Here is a 12,628-nt window from a genome sequence, read left to right as displayed (position 1 = left end):
TATGGGTGAGTATTATCTAACAGTTTCAGGAAAATGAGATGCCTGCATCCCCTACGTCAAGGGCGGACAAAATATAGCATTCAGGAGCCAATCTGTCCTGCCTGCTGTCTAGAAGCCAGCAGGATTTTTTTTTTTTGAGGAGCCAGCTCCATAGACAACAACTAGAGAAAATGCCAAAAGTTAGGCACCAGCTGCCCTATTCCATGCAGTGGTTCCACCCATCAGCTGCCATGAAATTAAGGTCAACTGAGTGGACTTGTCATAGTTGCAGGCCTAGGTTTTTTTCTGTCCATTTTGGACTAAGCTTTAGTGATTAAGCAGGCCACGTTTTGAGTACATGGAAGTATTCTTAGAACCATTGCCCTCATTGCTACAAGCATTACCATGATATAAACTAAATTTTTGGAATTATTATTATAATACAGGATTTATATAGCGCCAACAGTTTGCACAGCGCTTTACAATATAGGGAAGACATTATAATTACAATACATTCAAGACAAGATGGCAAGGAGGGCTCTGCCTGTGAGTGCTTATAATCTAAGAGGGAGGGGAAAGTGATACATGAGTAGGTAGCTGTGTGGGGATAAATTGTTTAAGAAATAGTTCAGTGGTTAGTTTGAAGTGTGATAGGTTTCCCTGAAGAGATGAGTCTTTAGTGATCGCCGAAAGGCAGTCAAAGTGGGAGATAGACTGACAGGTTGGGGTAAGGAGCTCCAAAGAATGGGAGAGACTCTAGGGAAGTCCTGGAGGCGAGCGTGGGAGGAGTTGATGAGGGAGCTACAAAGCAGGAGGTCTTGGGAGGAGCGGAGGGGACAGTTAGGGTGATACTCTGAGAAAAGGTTGGAGATGTAAGCGGGGGCAGAGTTGTGGATGGCTTTGTAAGAGGTTAATATTTTGAATGTTATCCTTTGGGCGATTGGAAGCCAGTGCAGGGATTGGCAGAGGGGGGTTGCAGATACAGAGCGGTTGGTTAGGTGGATAAGTCTAGCAGCATACTCTATAGCAATACAATAATGTTTGCATTTAGCATATTAAAACATTTTACACTACGTCATTGGTGTAATCATCATTAATGTTCTTCAAAATTAAATTCTCTGTAGAACAATTATCTGCTACACAACTGTACAGATATGTGCTCATATTTTTTTAATTCAGGCAATAAAGCCATTTAGAACCCTTAACCGCACATTGTTCATCAGGGGTCAGACTTTCTTTGCCTCTTTGAAAGGTCACTGCTCTCAAAGCCAGTTGCTTTTAAGGCACTGCCAGTCTGAATGTTTGATATTGTTTAACCTAAACCACATAAACGTTGCAGGAGAAGATACAACCATAATAAAGATTAATAAAACTCACCAGAACCTAACATTATCTAATATGTTAGTCTATAAAATTCTACAATAACGTTTTGTAGAGTTTAGTTACTTGAAAACAACTATATGTATATGCTTAGGAGTGTATATTTTTTTCCACAAAGACAAAGGATTAAAGGGTAGAATTCCTTGCACCATACATACCTGCTTAACTACATACTGTACAAAGACATAACAGTACCTCATGAGTAAAGCAAGAGAGAAATATGCCCTAGGTATCATGAAATATATTTGACAAAATGATCTTAGACACAACCTACCCATATTCTTAGGTTCTAAAGCCGCCAAGTATCTCACACTTCTCTTGTTACACCATATCTCATAATCGGCCATAACTATTCCCCTTAACTTACTCCCATCATATGTCATTTTAATTTGTCCTTGGGCTGTATAAATGCATGGTGTGGAGCTGAAAACGGGCTCTGTTCTTCACATATGGGTCTTTTCTTGTCACTTGAAAATATCCTAATCTTAACCCAGTGTAACCCTTGAGGGACACAGCGTTGCTTATTGGTGAAGTATTGTTGAACAAGTGCACGTTACTGAAACCATGCTTGACACTGGCCAGCCTTTGGAGAAGGTAGGCCTGAAGTTATATTGTGGCCAATCATTTCTACTAAATATCATTGAGTGCCCAGAGCAGTAGTACTATAAGGAAACCTGGGTGTTGTCAAATAACCTTTCTTCTTCTACCTACCAAAATAGTCTTTTTTGTTTCAAGGTGTAGCACATAACACATTTTGTCACCATAATTGTAAATGCTAGCTGGTCATATACAGTAAAAAAGGCAAGTGTGCCACATAAAGGTTATGTGATAAAACCGAACATGTGTCCTATGCTAAAGACCAAAAACATATCTGAAATCAAAATGAAATGATAAAAAACAGAAAGATCACACTATACACTCACTATTCTTCAGTGTGTCCTTGTTATTCACTGCTAGTTGATCTAATTAACTAAAAGAGGAAAAATCTTTCCACCTCAGTGGAGATCATTTTGTTAGACATGAACATGGGAGTAGGTCCTGCCCGTTTTCTCTTCCAAAAAGGAGCACCATAAATCTGGGTCCCTGTGTGTACCTCTTATTTTGTGTTTTGAGGTAATACCTGCATGCTCATAGTCCAAGCATTAGAAAAATAGCAAAGCTTCATGCCATTCACAAACCTATAATTTTCCTGGTAATCGGGCAGACCACAAAAGGTTTTAAAGTCTCCTCCCCACTTTGGAAGGTTCTCCAAAAAATGTTCTGCAGGGGATGATTGAGCTGAAAGCAATTACCCGCAGTGCTGTAAAGACCAAGTGCTGGCATATGGTACTCTTACACTGCACAGTACATCTCTGATCTGCATTAAGTACAGAGTTCATTAAAATAGCCCATAACAGTTATATAGAGCAATGTCTTGGGGTTATTCCCTTTGGTTATTTTGCCATATGGTTACATAATACATTATTCTACCTTTATAGTAACGCAAAACAAATAATCAACCAATCAAAAAAGTGAGTAGTTAAATGGTGATTGTCCTTTTTTTTTTTTTTTTTAATCACAAGTGACAGCTAAACAACTAAATTGACTGGAAATAATTTCTCTATGTAGTTTCACCCTTTCCATCTACACAGCAGACCTGACGGGGAAACTTCTAGTTCTAACCTTATAAACCTGACCACTCTTCAAAAAGTTACTACCTCATCAGCGGTAGTAGTTATGGATTTGATGGGCAACGGACCTGTTAGTACAGAGATGCCTATAAGGCTGCACATCATCAAAACTCATGTGGCCAAGCAAAAGAGGAGGATTGAAATGGTGGTGGGAGAGGGGGGGTAGATGACCAGTACCAATAGCTGCATCCAACTGTTGAACCTTAAAGCACTATCACCCATACTGACAAAGGTAAAACAGCATGAGAGAGATAATAGCAAAAATAAATAAATAGGTAGTTTAAAACAGTAAAACACCAGTTTGTAAAGGTCAAGAAAATGTGCGATACAAAGAGCAGTCCCCCCAAAATTTGCCATTTTAGTCCTCTATAAAGGATAAGATCCACCAAACCTGCTACCTCCTACCGCGACTTTTCTAATTTCAGCTTTACGGTGTTACGCATGTCACCTGTTCCTGTTACAGCATAGATAACTTTGGTTTTAACTAGTTTGGCTAACTGCAGTATAGTGTGACTGCGTTGTCATTCTAGTTTGTTACCTTCTACATGTTCAGCACATCGCACTTTGGATTTCTCTCTCATAATCATCGGGACAAGAACATCTTTTTCTACATGCCGCAGATCTTCCTCTGCAAGGAGAGGAAAACAATTATAGAAGCAACAATGCACGTGTACATATGGAATACTTTACATACACTTACTCTGAGGAAAGTTTGAGAACTTTTGGTATGAGTATTTCAGTAGGAAGCAACTAAAGGGAGCCAAAAATCAAGCAAGTCAAAGCTTAACATTTTTCATTATTTTTTTTTATTGCGTAGGAATCAATTTTCACCTTCTTTACTGACTGAATTTGTTAGGCTTTACTTTAAGACTCATACTGATGAAATGTGCTAGCACAGAATAATGATACAGTGCTCACATCATAAATACCTAGTGGCTAAATAACTCTGAAACAACAGGATTCACCACTAAAGGACAATGAATCCTGAATATCAATCAGCCATAAAATATAGTCGCAGTTAAACTGATCTTTTTTTCTGAGAAGGCATATACTCTGCTTGCTAAGGATTATTTTTACTGTAATTTCCATAAATATTCAGTGAAAATATAGTGATCATATATTATGCAAAGAGCCTGGTTAATAACGATTGAATTTGTTATAATGAACAGGGTTTTCCAAATTAACTGTTCTATAAAAATTAAAGTGAAATGCCAACACTTTATTTTATATTTAAAGTTGATCTACAAGCAGATAAATAAAAGACACAACATAATGACAGTTTATTAATGGTTTTTTTTCTACTTATGTTACATAATGGACAGAAAAAACTGCATCGTTACTTACCAGTATGGGAAATTTCATAACTCCTCTACAGCAACTATCACTGAGAGATCGCTCATTCAACCTGAATTAGACAGGAAGCACAGCTTGAAGTTTAAAAGCCACCTTCTCAGTACACTATAGATGTCCATAAAATTAATCACCCATAGCGTGGGATACACACCTATTGTTGAAGGGTGATTGAATTCTTATTTCATATTTTTAAGTAATGGTACACTCTCTTCCTCTACAGGGGTGTCATACTCAATTTAATCGTGGGTCGCATCAACATTATGGTTGCCCTCAAAGGGCCTGTAAGATTAGATACATTTAAATAATCTTTATTGCCTCTGCATTCGATTATCACTGGTTTTAGTAATAACTTAATGCCTAGATCTGAAAGTAGAAGTCTAGGAAATGGCCTGGTGGGTCAGATTCGGCCCCTGGGCCTTGAGTTTGACACATGTGATCTACAACATGCATGACATTTACTTGGGGGTAGAATAACCATCTGTAATGCTTGCGTCTGAGAGTAAACTTTTTCAGGTAACTACTAGGGATATTCAGACATCAAATCCCGTACTCGGTACAAGTACAGAAACTTTTTCAGCTACAAGACTAGAGAAAAAAAAAAAATCAAACGTTAGGAGGCAGCTGTCATTTTTAGGGGCATACAGAGCTCCTGGGATTTGTGCATTCCTGTTTTAATGCATAATTTTTTTTATAAATATATATAAGTGATGCACCGATACCATTTTTCCAAGTACTGATACTTGTCCAACTACCCATAGATACGAGTACTGATACATTTTGGTTTGTTGTCATGTGACAGTTTTTTCTAAAACAATACAGACTAATGATTTCAGGACAGTGGTGGAGCGCCAGAGCCAGGTCCCAGCTGCAACCACTGCGAACCTGGTAGTTCTAGTGAAAATGACAAGTATCGGCACTGGTATCTGTACATTCCTAGTAACTACCATGCACATCTCACCTGCTGACACTACACCTGCTGAAACATGCACTTTGAAAAAGTTGACAACTTTTTCAATAATCGATTATAATCGATTATGTCGATTAGTTGTTGCAGCCCTATCCAGGACACAGAAATACTCTGGCTGAATGGGCTTAAAACCTTTTGAAGAATCTTGCCTATGGCCTCATACACTGAAGCTTTACAAAAGAAGATTCTATATTTGAGTGCCCCCATACCAAGGCTGGATAAGTCCCAGGAGCCAGGAAGCCAATGCTCCCGAAAATTACAGTTTGCACCCACCTTTTGGGGTTTTCTCTAGCTGTCAATGAAGTTGGCTCCTGGATTGCAGACTGGCTCCAGAATTCCATATTAACTTGTCTAACCTATGTTAACAGAAATAGAAAGGACATGGAGAACGTAGGTGTGGTTGTCAATAAATCTCTTTGCTGTGCTTCCAAATTCAGGTGCAAGGAGCAATTTTTCAGTCATGGAAGTCATAGAGGGAAAGGGAGAAATGTTATTGTGATAAGCAGAAAAATCAGATTTTGGAGCATGGTCAAATGTATAGGTACATTTATGAAACATTTGATAACGGTTTTATATGGGGGTCATGTTTGACAAAACAAACCTTCCTGACTGGGGGTAAAAAAGTGCAGTCAGGGCCATAAAAGGGTGGCAGAGCATGTAAGCAATTTGTGAGTTTGCTAAAAGTCTGTAATAACTAGAAATGGCAGATAAAACCAGAAGTTGTGGATATTCACATAAAATAAATTGGCACGATTGGATCAAATCCAAGTTTATGTGAACTGGTTTCAACATTTTAGATTTTCGCAGACTCCTGCGAGGTCAGTCTACATAACTAAGCAATGTTAATTTTTGAAGCTGTCAAAAGGCAGATAGTCCGCAAGTCCAAAAGAAATAAGACATGTTACAGTTTAGCGATAGAGTAGAAAATGATGATTTAATTAACACATAACTTTAACAAGTAAGTTTACCCTGGCTCAGTTACAAGGTGACCCAGATCCATTAATTTCCATAGAGTGCGGAGTCAGCACAGCCCATCTAATCTAAGGTTGCTCAAATTCATTCCTTTATTACAACCTATTACTTGCATGCTTTAAAACCTGTGCCTGTGAAAATGAGGATTAAACAACTGTACAAGCAGAATGTGTTGATTACAGAAAGTCAGATGATGCTAATGAAATTTTAGTTTAAAGCCCGATTACATAAAGTAAGGACAACCATATATTCCAGATAGTGGATAAGCTTATAGTATGCTATAGGTCGGTGTGTCTTTAAATAAAAAAACTTTCAATTAGACATTTTTCTAAACTCACAATAACATATCCAGTTATATGTGCTACAATATAAGGTTTCCAAAGGCCATCTGGACTTGGATTTGATCCCTCCCAGCACTAGTATGTCATAGGAATCTCTTGGTATACAGTGGGAGTAAAATACAAAGCCTGGTCCAGAGAAAACTGAAGCAAAAATAGCGCAGAAACCAAAAGCATCCAGTTTAATTTTTGGCTTCATTTAAAATTTGAAACATGATTGGTTGTGTGGGAAAGCTGCTAAAATTTTGTTCCAATTTTCTTAAAGCTGAAATCCAGGCAAATATAAAAACACCAATTAAAAGAGAACTATGGGGTAAGTGTTTTTCCCCATAGTTCTCTTTAGGGTCAAGGGAGGACATATACTAACCTCCTCCCGTGACCCAAAGCTCAGTATATCGTGGGCCATAGACCGCAATATACTGTGAGCACAGCAGCCGGGACAGATCCCACCATTACTGTCGAGATCCACCCAGCTGCGTGAGTGACAGCTGCCTCTGCCTATCTAGAGGCAGAGCCAGCTGTGCCCGCCCCCTCTGCCTATCTAGAGGCAGAGCCAGCTGTGCCCGCCCCCTCTGTTCAGTACTGGAGGATCGAAGAGGGAAGGGGGGAATCCCTGCGGGCAGCGGTGACTGACAGACACGGATCGAGAAGTGAGCAGATCGGTGCACGTTTCTGCTCACTTCCCGATCGATAAAGCCGACCTGTGACAGTTTCTTTGTCACAGGTCGGCTCTAACTATGAGGATGAGTGGAAATCACCCACCTCATAGTTCTCCTTTAATGCAGCTGTGTATTGAATAAAATTGATAAATGCTTTTATAAATGTTGGTCTAAGTACCTGAATTTGACTCAATATCAGCTTGTTTTAGTTATCTGCACAGAGGAACTGGGAGAAGGGGCAGTAGTAGTGACCAATCAGGTGTGCTGCAGGCAAGTACACTGATAAAGAACATTCTGACAGGAAACGAGAACAGCCTGCAGAGCTGCAACCCTCAGTTGCTTCTTCACTGTCCAGAGCAGGGAGGTGACCAGGTTCTATTGTTCTAAGTCTATAAGACAAAAGTCAGGCCGCCAGCCTTGCTGTGTGGTTTCTTAAGGCTGAGGAAATCTCAGAACCAGATGGAAAGAAGTACAAATCCTCTGGCAAGTAAAACAGCACTATATGTCATTCAAATGTGGATATAGCTATCTGTCTGGATATCAGCTTTAAAAGGCACCTGAATGACACGATCTGTCACTGCTAACTGATCCTTTAGAAAATGTTAGCAGCAGGGTGGAAGTCTGAACCAGTGGCTTCAATCTTCAAGCGACAATTGTTTTGTTACAAGCAATGCTCAGATGTGAACATAGCCATAGAAATTAATGAGGGTCTTTTATTGGGGGAGGGGTAGGTCTGAAAATACAGAGGCAGTTGGATCAAATCAATGTTTCCCTTATAAGTTTCTTTTAATAATGCTCAAAGGAAAGCCTTTTTCCTATACCATCCTGAAGGATAATGAACACTACAGTAACATCAATTCTAGGCCATGACCAGGCCAACAAGGAATATACCTCCCAAACAATTGCAACTCTAATAGCCTGTATAAAAATACTAAGGTTGGAATGTGGTGATGAAACTGAAACCTGAGATAGGAGGTCCAGTCTTGATAAAAGAGTCACTTTCACCTTCTATTATTTAATTTTTCTGGTGAACTAAAGGCAATAGAAGAAGAGGCAGAAAGACATTGGTTGGCTGAAAGCTCAAAGGTTGCCTTAGAGCATCCATTCCTATGTGCTGGTCTCTCAGGTCCATAAAAAGAGAACAGCATGAACCTACCCTACCTTATGCTTGCTTGAAGTAAATAGATCAACTTGGTAAATGCCCCTAAACCTCATTGTGACGGAGGCGTGGGCAGAACAGAAAATGTGCAGAAATCAAGGGTGGTTCAGATCCGTGGGACAAGGGGTTCTTGATTAAGGGGTTCAACAGATTGTTTATAAAATGGGTAAGTCCACAGGGCACAAAGAAGAAATGTGGTAGAGCCAGGATTAGTTCTAGAGAGGTGCCGGACAGCAGAATGGTACAGCCAGACTGAATCCACAGGATCACAGGACAGATACATGATGCACCAAAAGGAGTAAATCCAGTGGCAGCAATCTGGGGTACAGCAGAGACATGCAGCAGAACTATGGGGCAGCAATATGGCACAGCAAAGAATACGTTTCTGGCCTCAGTTTTCCTACAAAAGTTGGTGGAGAATGCAGGTACCTAACATTATTTTATTTACCGGATCAGGCGGCTGGGCTCTGAGAGATGGGATGGACACTGCATTATAGGTAGGCTAGCCAAGTCGCTTTGTGACTCGCTACTATTATGTGACAGGTGACTCAATCTCTCTTGTGCAGTAATAGATTTGCTAATAACATTGTGTGTCTGTAAAAGTATGTAGCTTCCTGCGTGCTCGAGCTAATTCCAGTGTGTGTGTGTGTGTGTGTGTGTGTGTGTGTGTGAATGCAAGGCACGGCTGAACAAATATAAACTAATGTGAGATGATTCTGTAACCATGTCAACTTCTATTTCATTCACCAAGCTTTCCACTAACCATACTAATTAGCTACAGGAGTACGTGGATTGGAGACTGCTTGTTGTTCGAGCACTTAAGACACCTTGCCACTGGGAGAACATTCAGATTAGGAGAACTGTCTTTGCAGCTTGTGATGGTGGCACAAAGATGAATTTAAATGGTGGTAGTATTTTAGGGTCCTTGAGATAGACGAGGGAAGAATCTAAAGTGGGTCATGCAAACCTGTGGATTGTGTTATCTTGTTAGTGTGGAGGGACTGGCACAAGTCTTGCAGTTGAGGGGAATTAGGTGTGCACAATGTCTAGATTTTGTGCAAGAACATTGCCAAAAAGTTCTTTATATGATTGGACCTGCACCACTGACCACGCAAGACAAGGAACAAACCACTACAAACGTTTTAAGCACAAAAACACTTTACTTCCAATTATATACTCTCTGCACCACTATAAATGACACACAATCTTATTGAAGGATACAAAAAGTACTTTTTTTTTTCTTAAAAAGACAATATGAAGGAACATATAGGATATGCGATATGGGGCTGAGGATCTCTGCCTATGCCTCTCCATATAATATTGTGATATATTGTTGATTTCACATTTACATCATTTGAATTGGAGGAGACACCGCTGTGGCATGAGTATGTCGTTTAGAATTATCATCACATCATATGTACTGGGGGGAGGCTTACTCCATTCTGTTGCAATGTTTTGAGTTATTTCATTGCCTATTGTTGAGTGATATATTAATTTCTGCACCGTTACATTGCTGCCATATGAGTTTTTGTCAAGGTATGTCCCCTTGCAATAAGTACAGTGGTACCTCTGTTCGCGAACAATTCGGTTCGTGAACAGGAAGTTCGGCAAAATATTGCTTCCGTTCGTGAACTCCGCATCGGGTGACGAACATAACCGCAGCCATGTTCCCTGCTCTGACGCATGGCCGTGGCTTCCTATAGTCGAGATTGCGGTCTGATCACAGTTCGATTCGGTTCGCGAGCAGAATCATGGAACGAATTAAGTTCCTGAACCGAGGTACCACTGTATTTGGCTCATTTGCTAAACCAAATAGCCTCACATGCAGTGGAGGTGTGATCCATTTTATACTATCGCAGATTTAGGTCCATGTCCTTCTAAGGTTATAAATAAGACCTGGGTCATCAGCTCTGGTATCTATCTGAACACTGCAATTGCAAGTTTATTCACTGCGGATTTCTTAGTGATTTTATTAGGGAGCTAGGTATGTTTTTAAGTGTTTCATAAAAATGTTTTCTTTCATGTGCACTTTTGGTAATTTATTTACAAGTGCAGTACTACCTATTGTTTTGTTAAGAAATAAAGTATTTTTGCAGCCTTCAATAGGATTGTGTATCATTTATAGTAGTGGAGACGGTATGTAAAAGGATGTTAAGTGTTTTTGTGCATAAAATTGAAACAGAAAGTTTTGTCTTGGCAGAAGGGAGAAATATCTGCTGGAAGTTAGAGCCACAAGAGGTGGCAGCCTCTCCCTTTAAAATGCAGTGCCAGGATAGAAGCTGCTGGGAATACACCACTAATTTGTGATCTGTGAACTGCAGCAGACAAATTTGTTTCTTCTCGAGTGCCTTCCTCCTCTTGCTAAAGCTGGCCACAGACCTATAGATTATCTGCAGATTTTCTATGGTCAGATTCTTCCGTCTACACTAAACTGTGTGGATGGAGGAATCTCCCACTGGGCCAAGCTTCAGTATCTTGCTAGTCGGCTGCGCTGTCTCTCATCCAATCAGATTGTTCAGGTATTTTAACAGCCAGTGGGGCCGACTAGCAAGATACTGAAGCTTGGCCCAGTGGGAGATTCTTCCATCCACACAGTTTAGTGTAGATGGAGGAATCTGTTGCACTTTTTCCATCTGACCACAGAAAATCTGTAGATAATCTAGGGCTGCAGCTAACGATTATTTTCATAATCGATTAGTTAGCCGATTATTACGTTCGATTAATCGACTAATCGGGTTTCTAAAAAAAGTCTCCAGTGATGGACTACTAGTTTCTATTGAGATTGTAGTCCATCACGGGAGCAAGTTGGAGCGGTAGAAGTAAAAAAAGAGTGTGGTGTGCAATATAGTGACATTATACAGCGGCACAGTGCAGAATACCAGCAGCTATAGAGGAATACAGCAACTCGCAGCAATGGTACATTATACTATAATGTATTATTGCTGGGATCTGATGTATTCCTCTATAGCTGGTGTTATTGAAATAATTGATAGCCGACGAATCGACGATCGAAAACGCTGGTAACGTTTTCAATCGTCGATTTTAATCGACTAAATCGATTAACTGTTGCAGCTCTAAGATAATCTATAGGTTTGTGGCCAGCTTTAAACTCACTCCCACCCCTCCTTATCGATGAGGGTATGCTCTACACTGCACAGTGAATTTACTTCTGTGTGTATCTTCCAAAGAATTACTATAATCTTTCTGTTGTCTTACAGAGAAAGTTGTAAAGATGTGACGGGTAATTAATTAATGTGATGGTAAACAATATGGTTTAACCCCCTAATGACGAGGCCTTTTTTCCCCATTTTTGTTTACATGTTATAATCCACATGTTAGGCCTGAACATTACTTAAAACCCCAAACATTATATATTTTCTGAAAACCAAGACCCTGTAGAATAAAATGGTGCCGGTTGCAAATTTTTATATTGCACGATATTAGCGCAACCATGAAGGATCATGGGGAGGGCGCATGCGCAGTAAAGATCTTCGGCTGGGGGAAGAGGAGAGAAACAGTAAAGGTCAATGCACGCAGCTTATAGCGTGCACACGGACAGACAACGTGGTATACAGAAGACACAGCAGTCAGCGCTGGAGTGACCCCTGAAAACTACAGGAAAGAAGAAGATGATCGGATCAAGAGGCATCATTTAAGGTAAGTCCTTAGCAGCATTGGGGGGGGGGGAGAAAAAATTGTGACTTTAATGTCACTTTAAGTATTCCCTTCTCAATCCAAAACTAAAAAAAAAAACATTTTCCAGTTATCACTAGCACATGGAAGTGAGACATTTTTTTCCAATGTAGACATCTGTTTAACCACTTTTTTTCTTTTTTGCGCACACATGATAAAATCTGAATTTTTGGCTAGAACACAGCTTCAGACCCCCCAACCAATTATATATTTTCTGAAAGCAGAGGCCCTGTAGAATAAATAGATGCTAGTTGTAATTTTTTATGTCACATGGTATTTGCGCAAATGTTTATCAAACAAGTATTTTGGGCATAAAATACACTAAAACTAAATTTAGTGCACAGAAACAGAATATAATGTATAATTTTTTGTAAAAATATAAAAGATGGGGTCACGCCGGGTAAATAGATACCAAACATGTCAAGCCTTAAAATTGCGTGCGTCCGTGAAACCTGCAA

The 12,628-nt window shown here is 39.8% G+C and overlaps 1 protein-coding gene across 2 annotated transcripts in view; it reads right to left on the bottom strand.

The window, feature by feature from the left end:
• CMC1 (C-X9-C motif containing 1) overlaps window positions 1-12,628 on the bottom strand; it is a 45,056-nt gene that overhangs the window by 30,724 nt on the left and 1,704 nt on the right. Inside the window, exon 3 of one of the 2 annotated variants that reach the window (XM_018563560.1) lies at window positions 3,568-3,655. In XM_018563560.1, coding sequence (XP_018419062.1) covers window positions 3,568-3,655 — 88 coding nt within the window. Of the gene's footprint in view, window positions 1-3,567; window positions 3,658-12,628 lie in introns of both variants that reach the window. The other variant, XM_018563563.1, reaches the window with a different exon arrangement.

This window comes from Nanorana parkeri, unplaced genomic scaffold (assembly GCF_000935625.1).
Source record: "Nanorana parkeri isolate BGI_ZX_2015 unplaced genomic scaffold, ASM93562v1 scaffold675, whole genome shotgun sequence".
Classification (NCBI taxonomy): domain Eukaryota; kingdom Metazoa; phylum Chordata; class Amphibia; order Anura; family Dicroglossidae; genus Nanorana; species Nanorana parkeri.
Note: the sequence above shows the minus strand (reverse complement) of the source record. Positions and strands in the feature narration are given on the sequence as shown.